Genomic DNA, 19,601 nt, shown 5'->3' on the forward strand with positions numbered 1-19,601 from the left:
GAAAATAGATTTTTTTTTTTCTTTCCTGGGCTTAACTTCACTCCTTCACCTCTGCCTCCCCCTTCTCCAACCCTGAGCAGCACAGGGAAATGGGGTTTGGGTTCAGTCTGTAATGGCTCCTTCCTCCTCATGCTGTTCCCCTGGTCCAGTGTGGGTCCTCCAGGCGCTGCCGTTCCCGTCAGGAGAGCCTGATCCAGCGTGCTCTCTTCCAGGAGCTGCAGAGGAACCCCTGCTCCACCATGGAGCACCTCCTCTTCTCACCTTGGTGTCTGCAGAGCTGTCTCTCACACTTTCTTCCTCCCTCTGCATGTGTGGCATTTTTTTTTTTTTTTTTTTTTTTTTTCCCTGTCTTAAGTACATTTTCCCCGAAGTGCCACCGTTTTGGCTGCGGGGCTGGGCCGTTGCCCTGTGGTGAGTCGGTTGGAGCCGGCTGGAACTGGCTGCATCCAGCTCGGGGCAGCCCCGGCCTCTCCTCACAGAGCCTGCCCCTGCTACCGACGTCTTGCCACCTACACCAAATACACCATCCAGTTTTTAATTATCTAGGAGGGGCTTGCAGGCTTCTAACTCACTGTGGCTTTTTGGAGAGGGAAGCAGTAGTTAGAAGTGTCTACTTCGAAAGGTAAACTTGAGGTCTTAATTATTTTGGCGTGCCCCTTTTCCCTGTATGCAGGATGTGGGGTTTCTTTCAGCCCTTTAGACTTATTTTGTAGGCCCTCTGGTAACTCTAGTTGACCACAGCTGGCACTAGGTTTTAGCTCTTCAGGGGAAAACGTGAAGGTTTTGCACTCATTCTGTGATTTTCATTCTACTGTGTCCAGCTGTGGAGCCCTCAGCACAAGAAGGACATGGACCTGTTGGAGCAGGTCCAGAGGAGGGCCACGAAGATGATCCAAGGGCTGGAGCACCTCTCCTATGAGGACAGTCTGAGAGAGTTGGGGTTGTTCAGCCTGCAGAAGAGAAGGCTCCAGGGAGACCTTATAGCAGCCTTCCAGTACCTGAAGGGGGCCTACAGGAAGGATGGGGAGGGGCTGTTTGCAAGGGCATGTAGCGATAGGATGAGGGGCAATGGTTTTAAACTAGAGCAGGGTAGGTTTAGATTAGACATTTGGAAAAAGTTCTTTACAATGAGGGTGGTGAGACACTGGAACAGGTTGCCCAGAGAGGTGGTGGAGGCCCCATCCCTGGAGACGTTCAAGGCCAGGCTTGATGAGGCTCTGAGCAACCTGATCTAGTTGAAGATGTCCCTGCTTACCGCAGGGGGGTTGGACTAGATGACCTTTAAAGGTCCCTTCCAACCCAACACATTCTATGATTCAGAAAAGGGGGGAAAAAAAACCCCAAACAATGCAACCAAACCCAAATAAACCTCAACCAGGCTTTGGATCCCTCATTTCGTTTCGAGCTTTCTCTGCCATCATCATGTTTGTTCTGTCCTCATCAACTTAGACTATCAAAGTGAATGCAGGACTTAAGCACAGTACATAATTTGATTAATTTTGTAATAATATGCTATGCAAGTAACATCAGTCTAAAAACGTTTGGCTCTTCAGCTAGCTCTCTTTCAGACTTGTGGATGCGTAGAGGCTTTACTGAGCGGCTGCTATTAAATCCAAGCTGAACCCAAAATCGGCTGTTTCTGTGGTGCTTGTACTGGGGCTCGGGACATGTGTTTGTGTCCTTGTGGAAAAGTAAGGCTGCCTTAGCATGGGGTATGTTATCACAAAAGCACGATGTATGTTTTGCTAGATAGCGTGGGGTGGTGTTCAGATAAGCGGTGAACTAATATAAATACGGCTTTGTTCTTAATGTGATGAAGGGACCCGTTGTATTATAAAGAGCAGCTCCCTTCCCTATTCAGTCTGTTGGATACTTTTAAATTATCTAGGGATTTAAGGGCTCTGAAACTCCATTTTAGCCAGTTTCTGAGCAGCAGCTGCTGGGTAATGTCTCATAGCCATGGTTCTTAGTCTGTATTTGGGGAAAGTCTGCTTGTGAAGCCTGTGAAAACACCGTGTAAAGCTGGGTTACCAAAAACTTGATTTTGGTAAATGAGTGTGTGGAAGTATGCTCTTACCTTCTGTGGGTATGAGCATATAGCCAAGCCTTGTAGAAACATAACAATGTCCGCAACCGTAATTGTATGCAACTATAGCGATAAATAATTAGGAGTAAACGTTTTTGATGTGATATCTTGAAAAAATTCTGGGAAGGTGGTGGTGGGGAAACCCTTCAGCATCTCAGCTTCCAGGTGTATCTCTTCCTTCGCAGCTGCATGTAGGAAGCCTTCTAAGGACCAGCCGTTAAGGGGGTGTCCCCTTCTGGTAGGAGTTTCATCTGTCCTCTGGGGTAATTGTTCTTGTAAATTTGAAGCTTTCTAATCATGCTTCATATAATTACGGGGTAAGAAACCCTTATGCTGTTTTGTCGGCTGCAGTTTTGATAGGTGCTTGAGAGTTTGGGGGTTGACAGCAAGTGTGGGTGTGCTTTTAGCAGCTGGAGTTGCTTATTTTTTCATCTCTTTCCCCAAACTAATTTCATGCCTTAAAATATCAGGCCTTGCTCTGAAGGCAAACCTCTACTTGGTCTGAGAGGACTAGTACTGTATCAGTAATTACATGCTTTTTCTCCCTATGCCAGTATTACTAAGCTGTTAGCTGCATGAATCTAGTTCCAGGTATGTGCCTTCCAAGAACTGCAGAATCCGAAGCGCTATATTATTCCACATTTTAACATTGTACATGATTTGTAGAAGTTTAACTAATAGATACTCTGTTCTTACCACGATATCAGGTCTCAGGATTTGACAGCTCCTATAGCTGCAGGTCCTTTTTTCCGCCTGAAAAGCATGGTAAATCAAAACCCCAAAAGAACAAAACTCAGAATAACATTAATAAAAAGCAGTGGGTTCTTGCTTTCTCCATCAAGTATCTATTTTTGGTTTCCACAGATTTTTTCCGTGCAAAGAATCTTGTAAATTCTGAAGCTGATGCATCACAACTATAAAGCAAATAAAGGTTCTCTTTTTAAATCCTTCTGTAGTACATAAATATTATTCCAACTGTCTGTATCACATTTTTTGCAGAATGAAACTGTAGAGTATTCCGTAAACTGGGTAAAATTATACAAGTGTATATATATATATATTTTTCTTAGAAGAATAAGTGACAGCTCTTACTGTGACTATGAAATAAGACATAATTTAAAGCCTGGGGGGAATCCTAATTTCTGAGTGGTAAGTGTGCATCCCTTAGGTGTTATTGAGGTGGGGCTATTTGTGGAGCTTGTGCATCATGAACAGTTCTTAATTGCTTGCGAATTCACAGCAAACAATTGGTGTAGCTATATATTAACAATACAGGACTCTTGGCAAAAGTTGCCTGCAAAGATGACTCTGCATTGTTTATTTCTGGCAAAATACTTACTACACTCAACGTATATTACAGCAGCTTGACCTCAGTTTGATCTTAATTTCCTGCCTATATTCATAGGTACAAAAAAACCCCAAATAAAATACTAGCACTGCCAGTTGTTCTTCACCAGTATCTGAATCTTACAGTATTAGTATATTTGCCATTGGAAAAAGCTCTGTATGTCTTAAATCCTATATTTCACTTTAATGTCACTTAAGAACACTCGGTGTAATACCAGGATGTTATTATATGACGTGCATCTGTCATTCCCTTCTCTCTGAAGTGCTGCCTTAAAATTAGCCTCCTACTTACCTGTTTATCCACTTAAACCAATGACTGATTTCCAGAAGTGATAAGCACTCAGCTTTGACACTTTGGATAATTTTTTTTAACTTGAAAAACTATCATTCCTTCATTGTACCTAAAAAATTTCAGACCTGTCAATCCAGCAACTGATAACGGGCTTTGTTCTGTGTCTCAGTAACTGACTGAATTTGTAAGTAACAGTTTGGTTTTTTTTGTTTATTTTCCCCTTGGTTAGCTCTTATTTCAGCATGTTCTTAACATGGATTGATTTCTGTTGGGTCCTCAAAGTGCTTTCCTCTTATGCTCTTAATACTTAAGAGGGCACAAGCTTTAAATTTGCTGTTCATTAGCATTTTAACCATATGTATAAAAAAAAATGCTATTAAGCTGTACAATTTCCTTGCAGCGGCTCTACTTTATATGTCCTTCTAGAGTCCCTGTCTGTTATGGTCAGCCTCAGAGCACGCATCATCTAAGTAAAGTGGGCAAACAATCATCATGAAGCTGCTACTAATAGAAAGTAATACAATTTCTCAAATGTTACATGCTGGTGAGCAATTCCAAACTGTTTAATTCCAGAAAAATGTAAATCTCCGCTCTGCAGGTTAGCTGTCTTACATAGTAGAGTTAACAGCAGCTCCTTTTATATCACTGTGCAGACTCTTCAGAAGTGCAGTACTTTTAGTGTGATATTAGGTTGAACATCCAAGTAGGAGCTAGTCGTTCCCAGTGTTCCTATGAAGCGAAATAGGATGTAAAAATCTGTACAGGATGCAGGTTCAAGCATCTGTGGAAAGCAGCCTCAGGTAGGCAGGTTGCAACGCTGCAGAAAGCTACTCTCATATGCCACTTTGAAATTATTTATGTACCAGGTACTGGATTTGGGAGCAAACCTTGTCTGTTCTTATGTTTTTCTAGTACTTTCACCTACAACTTTGTCATTATTTGCTCCAATGCCTCATAACCCTTTTATAGTGGTGTGTTGTTCATGTCTTCCCCCACCCCCCTCAAAAAAAAAAAAAAGAAACAAAACAAAAAAGAAACAAAAAAAGACAACAAGCAAAGCCCCAAACAAAAAAAGTTTTCAACTTGGGTCAACTTGTCTTCTATTCATCTAAAAATATGGAGATGTTAATATATTCAGTTTTACTCATTTCTATTCATGTAAATCCCTATGAATTAAACTGCCGTCTTGATCTATGAATTGTAATTGGGGTTCTCAAATGAATTGTGTGTTTTTCAGATTTTGCTTCCAGCTGACTGTCCATATTAATTTCTGAACTTTTATAGTTCTAACAAAATTCCCTTGATTAAACTATGAATCTGTTACACCTGCTTCATTGTATCATAACTCTGTTTTGAAGTTACCTAATTTATGCAAGATGTTAAGTTTTTTCTGAGAGCAAAAACACAAAAATGAGCCAACTTGTATCCTATGCTAGCTTCAGGTCCTTGAGAGCTCATGAAGAAACAGAAACTACAGCACCAGGGACTATGCCAAATGGTTTTAAAAGATCCCTAGAGAATAATAAACTTAACTAGTGCTGTATATTTCTGTAACTTTTGTTGTAAGCCTTGGAGTTGAGATTTCTGTTGTTCCTTCCTGAAGTGTACCAGTATCTACCATATAGAAATGTATGGAATTGTTTTGGAAGCCCTTGTGGGTGTCACAGCTGCCACTGGAAGGCATGCTTGGGAATCCCACCACACAAAAGACTGAGGCGTGGTGAGTAAGACGTATCTTGCCTTCCTGGATACGATGCTGGGAAGCACAGAACGGATATATTATGAAATGTACTCGCTCTTATTGATACAACTGATGTGTTTCCTTGCTGGTTTTGTGAAACAAGTTTCAACCTTGACTTCAGTGAGAACAGGACATCCAGATGCAGCCAAGAATAAATTCCTGATGTAGATAATTCCCAGATAGGCTAAGCTCCCCCAGGGGAGGGAGAGTTGATGGGCAGGAGGAATGAAATTCACTCCTCAGGGGAGCTTATTTTACGATTTCCGTTAATAGTTACGTGTTCACTGCTAACTCTCTTCAGCAAACTGATTTTCAGTTGCAGAGAGAAATATTTCATAATCTGGGCTATTGTACGTGTAAAAAAAAAAAAAAAATAGCTTCAGCTGTGGAATGATGTAATTATGTATAAACTGAGTTTTAAGTTCATAAGTCCAGAGAAAACTGTCGCCTTTCAGAAATAAGTATGCGAGCTCTTCTTTCATAAAACTTTAAGTTACTTGAAGCCATATCTTGCTTTGGTTGTAGCTGAGCATGACAAGTAATACCTTAGCTGAAATGATTTAAGAAACTCCTGGGGTAATCTGAGGGGAATGAGATTTATATTATCCTTCAAAATACCTTATTTAAATGTCACAAGAATGCTGTTGTGTCAGTGGCAAAACCACTCTTTCCTTCTCGTCCTCCCCTGCCCCTTCAGCCCAGAAATGGGAGTTTAGTTTCCAGGCCAGACAAGAGCCACGTGATGGGGATTGCCATGTTATATCTCAGTGTACTCTTGCCGAGCCCTAGACATTGGGGCTGTGCTGTCCTTCTCCCCTACATGCAGGGAACGTACCTTAATATATTGGTGCCCCAAGTAAGATGTGCTAATAGTACTAGTAAGACGAAGATGGTACCACAGAAGGTGAAGCAATGTGGGCTTTGGTGTGCCTTAATAATGAATTTAAATTCCAGAAATCCTGGATATATTTGTGATCCTGTTGCTGGGACATGATAAAGCCTATGCTGCTCTTCCTATGAATATTGTTAGCTGTAGTTAGTTAATGTAATGTGCCTATTCAGCTTACCTGTGTACACTCGAGCCAATTCCAAAAGCTGGTTCCCTAAATCTTCTTGTTTATGCTGTTGGGCAGTGCTGTGCAGCTGCTGACTGAGAATATCTATTAGGCATGCTACACTGAGAGAATAAAGCTTAGCAGTACTGAAACAAGTAGTATCTAGGAGTAGCAATTAGTGAAGCGCTGCAAAAGTTACTTTACCTCAGATATATGAAAATGTTGCCTAAAAAAACAAACAGAAAGTCCCCATGTACCCTCAGAAACAACTCCATCCCATCCGTCTTGATTCTCCGTATTCATCACCTATTGTGTTTTCTTCCTTACCCAGTAACTGAATGCTTTTATGCTCCCTTTTCCCCTACAGTTCTATAGAACCCAGATTCACAAACAAAACGAAACGTTCTCTTATAAGTTTTTTGGTAATGTATGCAAATGATTTAATGGGTCTTTATCAAACCCTTATTCACCATGTATATCACTGTTGGAGCAAAAGTCTTGCCTTACAAAGCTGTTCCTCTGAAAGGACCTTGCTGTCTCTTTACTTCATTGACTCATTTGTCTCAAAGCTTTCTGGGAAAGCATTTCCTTTTCTTTTGCCCCTGGGTCTTGTGGGTTGGATTTTTGGGTTTGGTGGTGGTTTGTTTTTTGTTTCTGTTTTTTTTTTTTTAATTATTAACAGTAACTTTGTATCTCTTCTGGAATTCTTCTGTGTGAAGAAGTAAAACAACCGTGAACTTAATTACTTTCAGCTATTAAATCTGAAATACCCATTCAGCTGTCTCTGAACGGTTTTACTTCTGAACACGGTGACTATCTAACTGTATTTAATTCTTTTCACAGCTAACATAAGCAGCTGATGAAATCTTAGTATTTTTAACAATTAGTGATTGACAAGATTAGGCTATCGTGACTCCCAGCGAGAGTGGCGCTTGGCGTTTTGTGGTGTGCTTGCTCTGCCTTCAGGTGTGGTATCCATTATTCCTCTGTCCCCGTCAGGCGAAGCGGTGATTCAAGGCTTCAGTGCTGGAGGAACTCTAGTTAGGTGGAATCTCCCTGCTCTGCCCGATACCTGGTTTCGAAGCCGTTGGGAATTCGGCATCTGGATCAATATGGCTTTGAAACCTCTTTCACTGTTTATGCTAGGGTTGTTTGCTGGTTGTTACCTGGGAAAAGTTAATTGTAACTACTAGTTGCTTAGCTATTCGATACTGTTGCAAGATAATGCAATTGCTCTTGTGAACTGTGAGATTACCAGACGGGCTGGAACTTGTACAGGTGTGTATTTCCAAAGCACTAGAAAACTAATGAATGTTACTTGGCAGGGGTGGAGAAGCTGTTGAAAGGCTATTAGGTTGCAATCCAATTTTTTTTTTCTATCTGTCTGATAAATCGTGTATGTTTGTCTTTCACAGTTTCTTAGTGAATGTCCTTTTGAGAAAAGGAGTCTTGAACCCGGTAGTAACTCTTTTTTATGTCTCTGCTGCAGTGTCACCGGCTGCTTGATGCTGTTCTGATGTCCATCTTTCTATATGCAGGGCCTCTTTTAAGGAAAGTTTGTAGTTTGAAACCTCTCAATACTGCAGTCGAGTTTCTGGGAAAGCATCAAATAGGAAAAGACCGAACTCCTTGGTATCACGTCATTGAGGAACTTCTCGCCTTGTTAAGGGGCCTAGAAGTTACTGCTGTGCATGGCTTTCTTGACCAAATACATAAATACCTACTAAATCCCTTGGACTGAATAGAGTCTGTAGTTTTCCCATCTCCTGGAGTGGGTGCTGAATTACTAACTGCTTACCATCTTCTGCTTCAGTGACAGAAGAAGGTGGTTATTGTAGCAAATAAGTTAGAAAGGTAGTGGCGTCCATGGAAATCAGATGCAAGTAGTCTTCAACCAAATGTGGGCTGATATTCACTTTAGGAGTCATCTTGGTCTGCCACGCAGGAGTTCTGAAACCTTGATCTCTTGACTAGGGAAAAACATGCTTTCCAAGGTGGGTTTTTTTTTTCCATAGTGAGTCATGTTAGTTCACGTGTTTAAATTAAAATCTTGTGAGCTTCTGTCTAAAACTACTGAATTAAAAACCTCTGCCACTTTCTTAAACATGAGGTATGAAGCATTTATTTCAGTCTTAGCACTTGCACCTTAAATCTGCTAAAATGAAGTTCACTATCTTCCGATCTGTTTTTGAGAAGTGGATAGTGACCATAAATGGGCAAAATGCTTCAATGAGCTCTCCAACTGTAGCTTTTATTTTTTTCCCCTCCCCAAAAGGAAGTGAATGCAGAGAATGTATTAATTGTTTGGGATTGTTCACGTGACAGCCTTATCTTCTCAGGCAAGCCCTTTTAAAAATAGAGTATGTGTTAAATATGATGAAGTTCATAGAAACAACATCTTCTTAATAGATCTCTTACTAGAAATTAAGTTAAAAATGCAGAGTTTTTAGGAGGAAATTCCTAGTTAATATCTGAATGTGCTTTCGTAGTTTTGAAAACCTAGGGTTAAAGCAGTTGCAAAGTTTAATATGGACTGATGTTACAAGCAAGCTGTACTCTGCTAAATATTTAACTGGGAACTATGTTCCAAACTTGGAAACAAATGTAAGAGTACTTGCCTATGCTCAAAGTATATAAGTGGTAGGTGACTATTCTACATACTCAACATATGGATTGTCATGAGAGCTCTGTACTGACACTTCCATGGGTTGCACCGTAGTCAAGCAGCGTGAGTGTGAGCTGTATCATGAAGGCGGAAAAGGCTAAGTTTGTCTGGCCTAAACATAGGAGTGAAATAACAAATGCAAGAATCTTCCTTACTTAAAGCAATGTCCCTCTTGTGCTCTGCTGTCACTGCCATCACTGAAGTTCTTTGATATACTACTGTAGAGTGCTTGCATGCAAGTATAAAAAAAGGCATCTGTTGTCTCGCCCGAGGCATCCAAACAATCTTGTAGCTCTTACACATTCCTTCCTGTTAAGTAACCTGATCCACCTTCTGTCATTATACTGCTTATTTAAATTTGGATACTTGGCAAAGCAGCATCTTATCTGCATGTGTAGCACGAAGAAGGTGTTAGGTGATCCACAAGTTTCCAGTTGCAAATTAGGTAATGTGCTAGGTTCTCTAAGTGTAAGCTGTGCAACTGCTGTAGACTTTTCTGCCCAGTGACTGTATCAAAACTAAATAGCACAAGTAATTCCTGAGTTGATCTCAAGTAAGAATAATTTTGAGAACTGAATTTTACTTTATTTTACCTATCTGAAAATCTCTTTCTCTCTAGGCTGGTTTAGTGGTAGTCTTCAGCTTTGCCTTCAGCAGGAGTATGTGACCTCCCCAATATATGGCATGAGGTTCAATGTCAGAGTAAGATAAGTGCATTGCTCTGTAGTAGCTCTCTAGAAACAAACCTAATGGGGTGCTGACCAGTCACCTGGAAAAAAATACAGGCCAGGCAGAAAGGAAGACGACCCTGTCTCCTGAAAGCAAAACTTTACTATATGCAATTCTTTAATGCGTTTTTGACTTGTTCCTTGTGTGTTTTCTGTTGCTGTAAGCTTTGGCTACACTCATAAACCCCTGGAGAACAGCAGAAACGTGAAAGCATGGGCTGCCAGGGGTGACTGTCAGCTTGAAGCTCCAAAAGCTGCTTTCACGGGGTCTATTTTTGCCAGCCGCTGTGTTACAGCTTTCTTGCTATTGGGCTTGTGTTTTGTTAGCCCAGACTTGCAGAAGAATGAATCGGAGTTGATGGCAGATGCTTATTACTGCCTGCTGAGAAACGGACTTTGTGTTTTCTAAACTGTATTTTTAGAAGTACACTAAGTGCAGGTGCATTATAGAAATGCTTAGCAATTTGCCTGTTGTTCTTTTGCCTTTGTCATGGCATTTCTCTTGGCTACAGATCTTCCTCATTTCTGTAAAACCAACGATGGTTGGTATTCCTTCAGTATTAAGTCAGCTGATGAAGACAAATTCTTCTGTTCTAGTTTCTAAATAGCTCTAGCATATACAAAGTCAGCAAATTGCTTGTGTGACTTCATAGATTGAATCACTCTGATCTGGTCTTTTATCTCTTTATCAGAAAGATGCATTTTTAATGGTGAAAACTGTTAAGTGGAGCGCTGTCACCAGCATGTGAAGCAGCAGACTGCTGTAGACTTAGTAGTACAAAAGGTCTGGATGATCAGTGCTGTACTAATGGGATGTCAGTAAAAACACTTACAGCAGTTAAAAGAAAACGTATTTTTTCATTCCGCTCTCCCACCCTTCTTTCTGTTTGAGAATAGTTATTGATATCTGCACTTTGGCTAGCATTTGGGTGTGTTTTTGTGTAAGATAAAAAAACTTTGCCTCAGTGTTGAATGCCTGATACGTAGCAGGATGTGCTATGTGGCTTATTTTGTCTCTGTATGTGTTTCACTGCTGTGGCTGGGTTCTCCTATCTTGCAACTTAACACTAACTGAAAGGAGAGCCATGTCCAATTGCTCCCAACTTTTTCTCCCGTTGCGCTGGTTTCTAATTGATAGCTGTCAAACTCTTTCAATAATGAGCAAAGCACGGGGTGTTGATTTCTGTACGGTATCCTGTTTCTCTTTTGTTCATTTTTAAATGTAAATAGCTAGACTATTCAAATCCAAGGCAGCGCGGGCGCTTCCAGCCTGAAGTCAGGAAATACTTGGCTTTTGAAGCAGTAACGGTTGCTGCGCAGAGCTCTGGCTGTGCCGTGATATCACGAACCGAGCCGGAGGAAATGCTGCGACAGCACTGCCAGCCCTTTGTGAGAGTGGGAGCTTTCTGCACTCACTTATCACAGGAATCTGCTGCCGAGACCTCATGTTCGTGACACCAAAGTTTGGTGACAGTTTTGCTTGGACATGCCTCTGCTTCTGAACTGGAGCCTACAGCAGAAGGTACTGACTGCTCCTAGTGTGCACGTGTGTGTGAAGTTCATTCATCTTGCGTCTCTCTGGTGAAAGGGATCTGACGCTGCAGCTTGTGTGGTGATGGAGTGAGAGGGGCCCAGCTTTTTCCTTGCTTTGAAAATAATCGCCTTGCTAGGACTGCTGTCGTTAAGTAGCCAGATTTGTTAGGCCATGTTTGTTAGATTAGTACTTCACAGTCATGCTAATGTTTATAAGCTTTATGGTATGAAGAGGGGCTCTGCTTTGTTAATAAATTCCAGACTGAAATTTTCCGTGTAGAATCTAGAAACAAACTAACAAGAGCTGCAGCTTCTCTGCACAGTGAAAGTCTGTCCAGCTGTGGAAACAATGATATAGAGCAAGTGAATTTTCTTCTTTGTAATATCTGTAGCGTTCAAGTTCTAAGTTTGGATTAAAATTGAAAGCATGGCTTGGTAATTACTGTAGGATGCATTTGAATGTTATCCCTCCAGCAAAAAGGGAACTTCCACCTCTGTTCACTGGGAGCTGTTGTAAATTTAAAGAGAGTATTTTATTTATTTAATTTTTTTTTATGCTTCAACTTCTGCCACCGCTGTTCAAGAAGGGTGTGCAGTATCACCATGGAGGTACTCTGCCTATTCTAGAGTTGTGGCAAACTGTTTTAGTGCTGTGCTGCAGCATGCATGATTTAGTAGGCTTGATAGCCTCTCTGTTTTGCAACTTCAAGATATTGGTGATAGACTCCTCATAACTGAAGTTCTTTTTTTTTTTTGGGTTTTAAGGCAGGGTTGATAAAGTTAGAATTAATCTTAACAAAAACCTAGTTGCATGACATGAGAAGATGTGCAAAGCAAGTTTATATTTGACATCATTTATTTTCCTGTAGTCCTCCCTTTGGTTTTAATCAAGTCAAATAAAAGAGCCTGCATTAGTTACATCAGTTAAACTGGCATTTCCAGCATGAAAATGTGTTTCTGTGTTGAACACAGTGAAGTTTCTTGATGTATAGTAGAATGGTTCTTGGGAGTACTGTTCACATGCACTTTGAATAGTGTACTACTTAGACGCGAGGAAGGTGTTTGCTCTCCATTATGTATTGACTCTGTTGTAGGTCTAGTCGCAGGGGACAGAAATGGATGGAGCCCATGAACTGCAGAGCTGGAATTAGGAGATCTAGGGTATTAATACATCTGTCTTCTAGCCAGAGCTAAGTGCTGCAGCCTTATTCTATGCTAGCTGGCCAAATGGATGATGTACTGCAGTAGCTCATAAGGTCTATAACCAAGGTCATGGGGGAGGTGGGGCGAAGGGGGTGTAAAGTGCAAATGGAATAGACTGGGGGACCATTTAGCTAAAATGGATGTTGTCATTAGTTTCAGCTTACCAAAACCCTATGTCTGTAGTAACCAGAGTTTGTGACAGTATAACACCTATCGTGCTTTGCTGCTTATATTCAGAGCTGAAGCTTATTGTAGGTGATGCAAAACTTGAGCAGCGCCATCTGTTTTGAGTACAGCTAACTTTGCTTATTGAATCGCCATGTATTGAATCAGATCTAATTGGCTGAAGAGTACAATCCTATTCTACTCAAATATGAATAATAACAAATTCAATTTGGATTCCCAAGTGGTCTTTTTTTTTTTTCTCTACTTAATTAGACTTATTAGATCAATCCTGTTCCCCTGGAGTGAAATATTGCCTCTTTCAATGTCATTATGAAGCTCCTCTTACTTGCCACGGTCTTGTATGTTTGGTTTTGGTGGTGTGGTTTGTTGTTTTTGTTGTGTGTGTGGTTTTTCTTTTCTTTTTTTCTTTTCTCCTCAACCAAGTTTTGGAGTGTTCCTCATACTGTGGAGCAGAACTAGTATCATGGTCTACTCTTGTACTTATGATTCCCACTGCCCATCCTTGTCTTTTTGGCCTCTTGCATTTGTGGGGATTTTGGTACAGGCCCCGAGGAATGATCTCTGCTATTCTGAGTTCTCTTAGCTGTATTCAGAGATTTAGGAGTTACTATGAGCATTGTTTCAAGGGTCTTTAAAGTTCATATGTCACTGTTGGCTCCTGAAAGTCTCTTGACGTTCTGGAGGGGAGAGAAGCTCATCTGAAGCTCTTGTGTCCATTAAGTTTGGTATCAATTTATCAATACCTGACAGAGTTCAGTGTCCATGTAACTGCTTAAGCGTGGGGTCACTGTTGTACTTGATAGAGCTTTGTGTGCTGTTCCAACGTATTTGAGTAAGCATGTTGTTTAGTCCCTTCATCTAGATAATATACCATATGTGTATAGTTCTTCATGAAGCTTGTCAGGATCTTTGTTTCTTTTTCTGACCGCTTTCAGGGTTTTTTTGTGTGGTGATGCGTTTTTTAGTTCCTAAGGACCTTGCAGCTTCTGCCTGGGGGCTCATCCTCTTCTTCTCATAGGCACTTAAAGTGAGAAGTTAGTAGACTTTTTTACATTCTGTGGTCAACAAATACAAAATATTGGATAATTAAAGTTCAGAATGTCAGTTTAAGATGCTTATAGTATTAATTTGTATAGACTGGGAATGTGTCTATTTCTAACAAGCATGTATTGTCACTGTACTACTCTTTTTTTTTTTTTTTTTAAATTTAACTTTTGTTGTTGTTGTTCCACTTCATGTAATAGTCTGCTACTTCTCAACAGTTTAGGGGGGCATCATGAATAATAGCTATAGGCATGGCCTACATTATGTTTCTGCTTTCTCCTTCTGGTTTGAGAGCTGGTGTCCTGGCATGGCACCATCGGCTCCTGCCTTTCTGCCTGAGAAGCTCTCTGCAACTCCCTTTGGGACGTAGTCATCATCTTCTCCTCTGCCCAGCAAATATTTGGAAAAGGTGATAGGCCTCTAGACCATCCCATTTTCTGGGAGAGGGAAAGCATGGGAGAATTAAATCTTCCTGCCTTGTCCTAGCACTAGTACCACTGGGTTTGATTCAGCTGGAAGTGTGCCCCTCTCGCTCTGCAAATACACTGCCTATCCCCCTCTACTTCAGTCTCCCTTTGATATAACTGTCTTCAAGACTTGGTGACAAAAATTCTGAGTATGTTAAATTAATTGCTTAAATATTTATTTTCTTCATGTACAGGTGAATGCTGAAAAACTAAGTGATAACTCATTTAACCTTTTTGTTTTGCTCTACTGTGACAGCTGGTAGTGTATGTCCAGGAAGATCTGTGGGCCTCAGGAATAAGAATCCTATTTCTCCCCTTTGGCTGCTTAATTTCATGAGACTGCTGCAAGGAAATACTAGAACTTGGAAACACATTACTAAGTTTTGAATGTTTCAGGAGTCTGTCACCTTAATATTGCTAAACTGATTTCTAAAAGTAGTTAAGTAGTTTCATCCTGTTAATTCAGTCTTTTAAAATCTCCGTTCTGCTTACGGTCTTGTCCAACTTTGCCCTGCAATTTCAGCATTAACAGGTAATAAGCTAATACCCAAATCCAAAAAAGTTACACAACTTTGATGGCGAAACTTTTGTGACAGGGGCTTCTTGATTTACAGAGGAGCAAAATGTCAAAACCCAATGATGTATGTCCAAGAAATGTGTAAAAAGCCACATTGGGATGGTTGCTATGCTTGATAATTGTGTAACTTTTCCTGTATCTTGCAATTCATGAAAACATAGATACAAACTCTTGTTTAGACTCCACTTGATCCCAGTTATGTTTTTTGACCAAAGTCAAAACATTAAACGAAAATATTGTAATCTGATCAGGTGTGTCTCAGATGGTAGTGGCACTTGGTTCTTGATAAGGTAGTATTACTCTGGAAGTGAAGAGGATCAGGTCTAACAGTACGAGCTGGCACACTGTCAATCGTTTTACACATCATCATCAGTTCACAGTTATTCCTTACACTAAAGACCAATAAAATCCATATGTATGGCTAATTGCCTAGCAATGTTGTTATCTCTCTTGTATCTTATACTTGAAGCTGTTTTTCATACCATACTATACTATCTAGAGAATCCATGAAACAACCAATAAGAATCTGGAACCGGTTCTGGACCGTCTGGCAGATGTTTCTTGTCCATTTTGATATCCCTGTATTACATTGTTTTCCTCTTCATCTGTGTATAAGAGAAGTATTCGTAACTATGGAGATAAATGAGTTTCAGTTTTTCACCTTGATTTGTCACTCTAATTCTGTGGATAGGTTAAAAAAAAAAATAGGAAAAAGGTGAAGACTGATGAGGGTGCACTCTGACAAATAACATAGCCCGTAAAAAATGTTGTCTAAACAAAGCAGGAAATAAGAATTGGTTGGGCAGTATGAGCTGAAACCTCTGCTCTAATGCTAGCATCCATCTATGCTGAAGTGAAAATACTGTAGCAATGTATGTGATGGGTAGAACCAAAAGCTATACAGGAAGCAGGGATTGTGAAATAGTAATTACGACTTGAATACTAATGTCTAAAGAGTATGCATGATCTGGAAAAGATGGGAGTAAAACCAAGTGATAAATAGCAGAATGGTAGGGTGGTGTGTTTTAAGTAGAATTGCAGTTGCTTAAGACTCTGTGTATATGCTTGTGGGGGAGATCTCAGAGAGGAGGGGATGGAGGGGGAATGCTATTATGGTGGAGTTGGTAGTGTCTTATCCTCAGCCCGTTTGGACATTTGCTGGCAGCGGGGTAGGAAGTGTTAGGAGGTTATTGCGTGTTATTAGAAAGATTTAAGAATTTCTTCTTCAGTCTTTTATCTTAAAAGTGATGAGTAAGTGGCAGAACCCAGTTATTGGAGTGGAAGTGATGGTACGCTTTTTTTAAAAATCCAAGTTGCCAATTAAATAACTGACAGTGTTTATCCTAGTTGACTGTGAATTCTATTCAAAACTTATGCGTTTTGAATAGAATTCTCATTTGTCACTCTACTTCAAGTATAAGTGAATTGTCCTGCAACAGGTTCTAGATTCTAAAAAGGAAAATGTTAATTAAAAGACAGATAGCTTATGAATTTTCCTAAAACAGAGAGTTAGGGCATTTAAACTTTAGAGCTTCTTTAAGCACAGAGCATAGAAAGAATAAGAGGACTGGTCAGTAGAAAAAGAGCTGGATCTTGGAGTATGAACTAGGATGTATAAAGGGAGAATTGTCCATGTCCAGCTGAGCTGGCGTGGCTGGGAGGATGTGCACCTTGGGCGATGGTGAAGCAGCCCGGTAGTGAGAATGAGTGAAGATTAAATACACTCTAGTATCTGTGTTGTATCAAGACTAACTTTTAGCCTCACTGAAAACTGAGATGATGATGATGTCTATAGGGATGAAAGCCAAACGATCAGTAGATTTTAGGGTAATTGAACTTCATTTTGCAATAAATGAACTGGAAGCAGATTTAAGTTGAATGCCCAATGGATGAGGAATGTGTAACGGGAGACGGGGATTAAGACGAGGTAATTTTTCCACTGTGACTTGCAAAAGTATTGGCATATGAGATTACTGCCTCATTGTCAAGTTTCAACTGGTACTGTGACTGAAAGAAAGAGATACTGTAGGGAGCATGGATTATTTACTAAGGTATGACTTCAGAGTTATTTTTTCCATTAAAAAAAAAATATACTGTGAAACACTTTATCACATATTATCTTGCACGGGATTAGGTGGGTGTTGAGAACTGATTTCTCTTGTGAAGAAAATCAGATAGATATTCTCTCTTGATCTCATTGTCACTAGTAACTTCCCCAATGCATGTAATGGGATGCCATTCGTTATCCTTCCAGAGAACATGAGACCTGGTGAGAAAGAGATTTGGTTAAGCAGAGGGGGGAGGTGCTGTTGAAAGAGCAACTAGAATCACTGATCCGTGGTCAGTGGAGTTGGATAAATCCTTGTTTTCTTTAGTGAAGGTAAAACAAAAAGGAGGTTGCATACATAGTAAATACGTTGACACTGAAGGCAGACATCCTCCCAAGGTGGTTGGGATAAAATGGAAGAACCACCATGCGGCCTTAAAAGACTGGATAATACAGGGCTGAAATAAAGAGTTTCTACTGGGGAACTGTTTGGCCTTACAGGGTATAGTAGGAATCTGTAAGTAAGAATGATGGAGAAGAGACATTTGGGTGCGCTTCTTAATTGCGTGATGACTGAGGCAGCAGGGAAGTGTGACCCTAAAGTAACCTATGTCATAGGGTGGATGGGGTGAGGTTTTTGTGGTACATAATAAACGAGAGCTAGTGCAATTGTACATGGTACTTTGGTAAAATTTCTGTACGCTTGCTGCCTACATTCCAAAACTGTCTGTTGAAACTGTTGAGGATTGCTGGTCTCTCTTTCACCAAACCGTTTCCACAATTGACCTAAGAATAGAATATCTGACTCAGCAAAATAGAAACAAAGAAACAGTGATGGCCTTATGCAAAATACGTCAGCAAGAGACGCTAATGTGGGAAGAGGACTACAGAAAAGAGAAGGCAGTCTCAGTTAAAAAAAAAAAAGTGAACATTTGTCAGTAGACTTTCTGGTAATTTTAAACCTTATGTTCTGAAACAGGTTCCGGTAAAAAAAAAAATAAAAAATTACTTGCTTTGCTTCCTGCATAAATTGCCTATACAGAATTTAGAATTTACTATTTTTTATATTGTCAGCCAAGAAGCTAGTGGCACTCTACTGAAGAAATAAATTGTGGAAATACTTACATTAACAAATGTGTTGACTTACCTCTGTCTGTGCTACCTCATTTGTAGCTACTAAACAGACCTTTCAAACTGTCCCATAGGTTCCTGATGTCATCAGCAGCATAAGGCAAGTCTCCAAAGCAGCGCTGAAAGAAGAAGCCAAACCAAATAAGGATAGTGAAGATGCCTTCTATGACTCTCAAAAATTTGAGGTCTTGTACTGTGGAAAGGTGACGGTGGCTCACAAGAAAGCTCCCTCCACACTAATTGATGATTGCATTGAGAAATTCAGCCTTCATGAGCGCCAGCGCCTGAAGCTATTAAATGAGCAGCGGAATAACGAGTCAAGTTTGGACTTACCCCTGTGTGAAGGAAATGTGCCAGCATCTCCATTGGATAGCCCATTTGAGGAGCTGGACAGCCCAAATAACATTGCAGGGCACGCTGCGATGTTTACAGTTGGCAGCCAGACCAACTTGACCAACCTGGCCAGCACTCGTGGCTCATTTCCAGAGCGAATTTTAGAGGACTCTGGCTTTGACGAGCAGCAAGAGTTTCGCAGCCGGTGCAGCAGTGTCACTGCAGTTATGCAAAGAAGGGTTCACGACACAAACCTGAAAATACAGCCACGCAGAAGACATGCAAGTGCACCCAGTCATGTTCAGCCCTCCGATTCCGAGAAGAACAGGACAATGTTGTTCCAGGTGTGTGCTAGGATGAGCAGTTTCATGTTGTTTTTTACCATATCTTTTCCTGTGCAGTTTGAAGCTGAGACAGGTTTTGCAAGAGAAGTAATATGGATCCGGCATCGTTTCAGTATGGTTTCATGATTTGTCATAAATATTTATGTATCTGTTCATAAATGATTGGAACAGAAGTAGCTGAATTTTCTTAAGGAAGTCAGCCCAACTAATGAGCTCAGGCAAATTTTAAGAAAAAGAAACTACTTATGGAGTAATTACTTACAGGAGCAGAGTTTCCAGGCAATTATTTTACCTGCAGTTCTGGTTCATCTGTGTTGTGAGATCTAGGACATAGCTGAAAAAAGTGAGTATTCTTTTAAAATGAGAATTGATGAAGATTTCCATGTGCACAAGTCCTCTTTTTTTGTGCAATTAAAAAGAAGCTCACAATTTCATATACGGCTTTCACAGCCTTATGTTTGACCCAGCCGCTTTATGATAAATTGTACTGTTATTCAGCTTGTCTTTCCCAGATGAGTACTCAAACGTCTCTGCACTGAAGGCTTCATCCTTCAGACCTCACGGTTATTTCTTCTCTTGACTGAAGTGTATTTGACATCTTCAGAGCTTGTATTGAGAAAACAAAAGGACACTTAAAGGAGGTGACCCAGAAATGGAAAGATAAATGGACCTTAAAATAACAGGGGGCTAAATGCCTAGGTTTTGTCTTTCCATTTGCTTTAGAGATCATTCTTGCCTTTTATTCTCCCGGGGAAATGCTAACTGAAGTGAGAATGTGTTGCCCTTTAGAAAGCCACAGCTATCACTAGTAATGAAGAGGAT

The 19,601-nt window shown here is 40.4% G+C and overlaps 1 protein-coding gene across 3 annotated transcripts in view; it reads left to right on the top strand.

Annotated features, from left to right (window-relative positions):
* TBC1D4 (TBC1 domain family member 4) overlaps nucleotides 1–19,601 on the top strand; it is a 114,090-nt gene that overhangs the window by 49,585 nt on the left and 44,904 nt on the right. For all 3 annotated transcript variants that reach the window (XM_074563837.1, XM_074563846.1, XM_074563855.1), the window contains exon 2: nucleotides 18,177–18,779. In XM_074563837.1, coding sequence (XP_074419938.1) covers nucleotides 18,177–18,779 — 603 coding nt within the window. The remainder of the gene's footprint in view (nucleotides 1–18,176; nucleotides 18,780–19,601) is intronic.

This window comes from Larus michahellis, chromosome 1 (assembly GCF_964199755.1).
Source record: "Larus michahellis chromosome 1, bLarMic1.1, whole genome shotgun sequence".
Lineage (NCBI taxonomy): Eukaryota > Metazoa > Chordata > Aves > Charadriiformes > Laridae > Larus > Larus michahellis.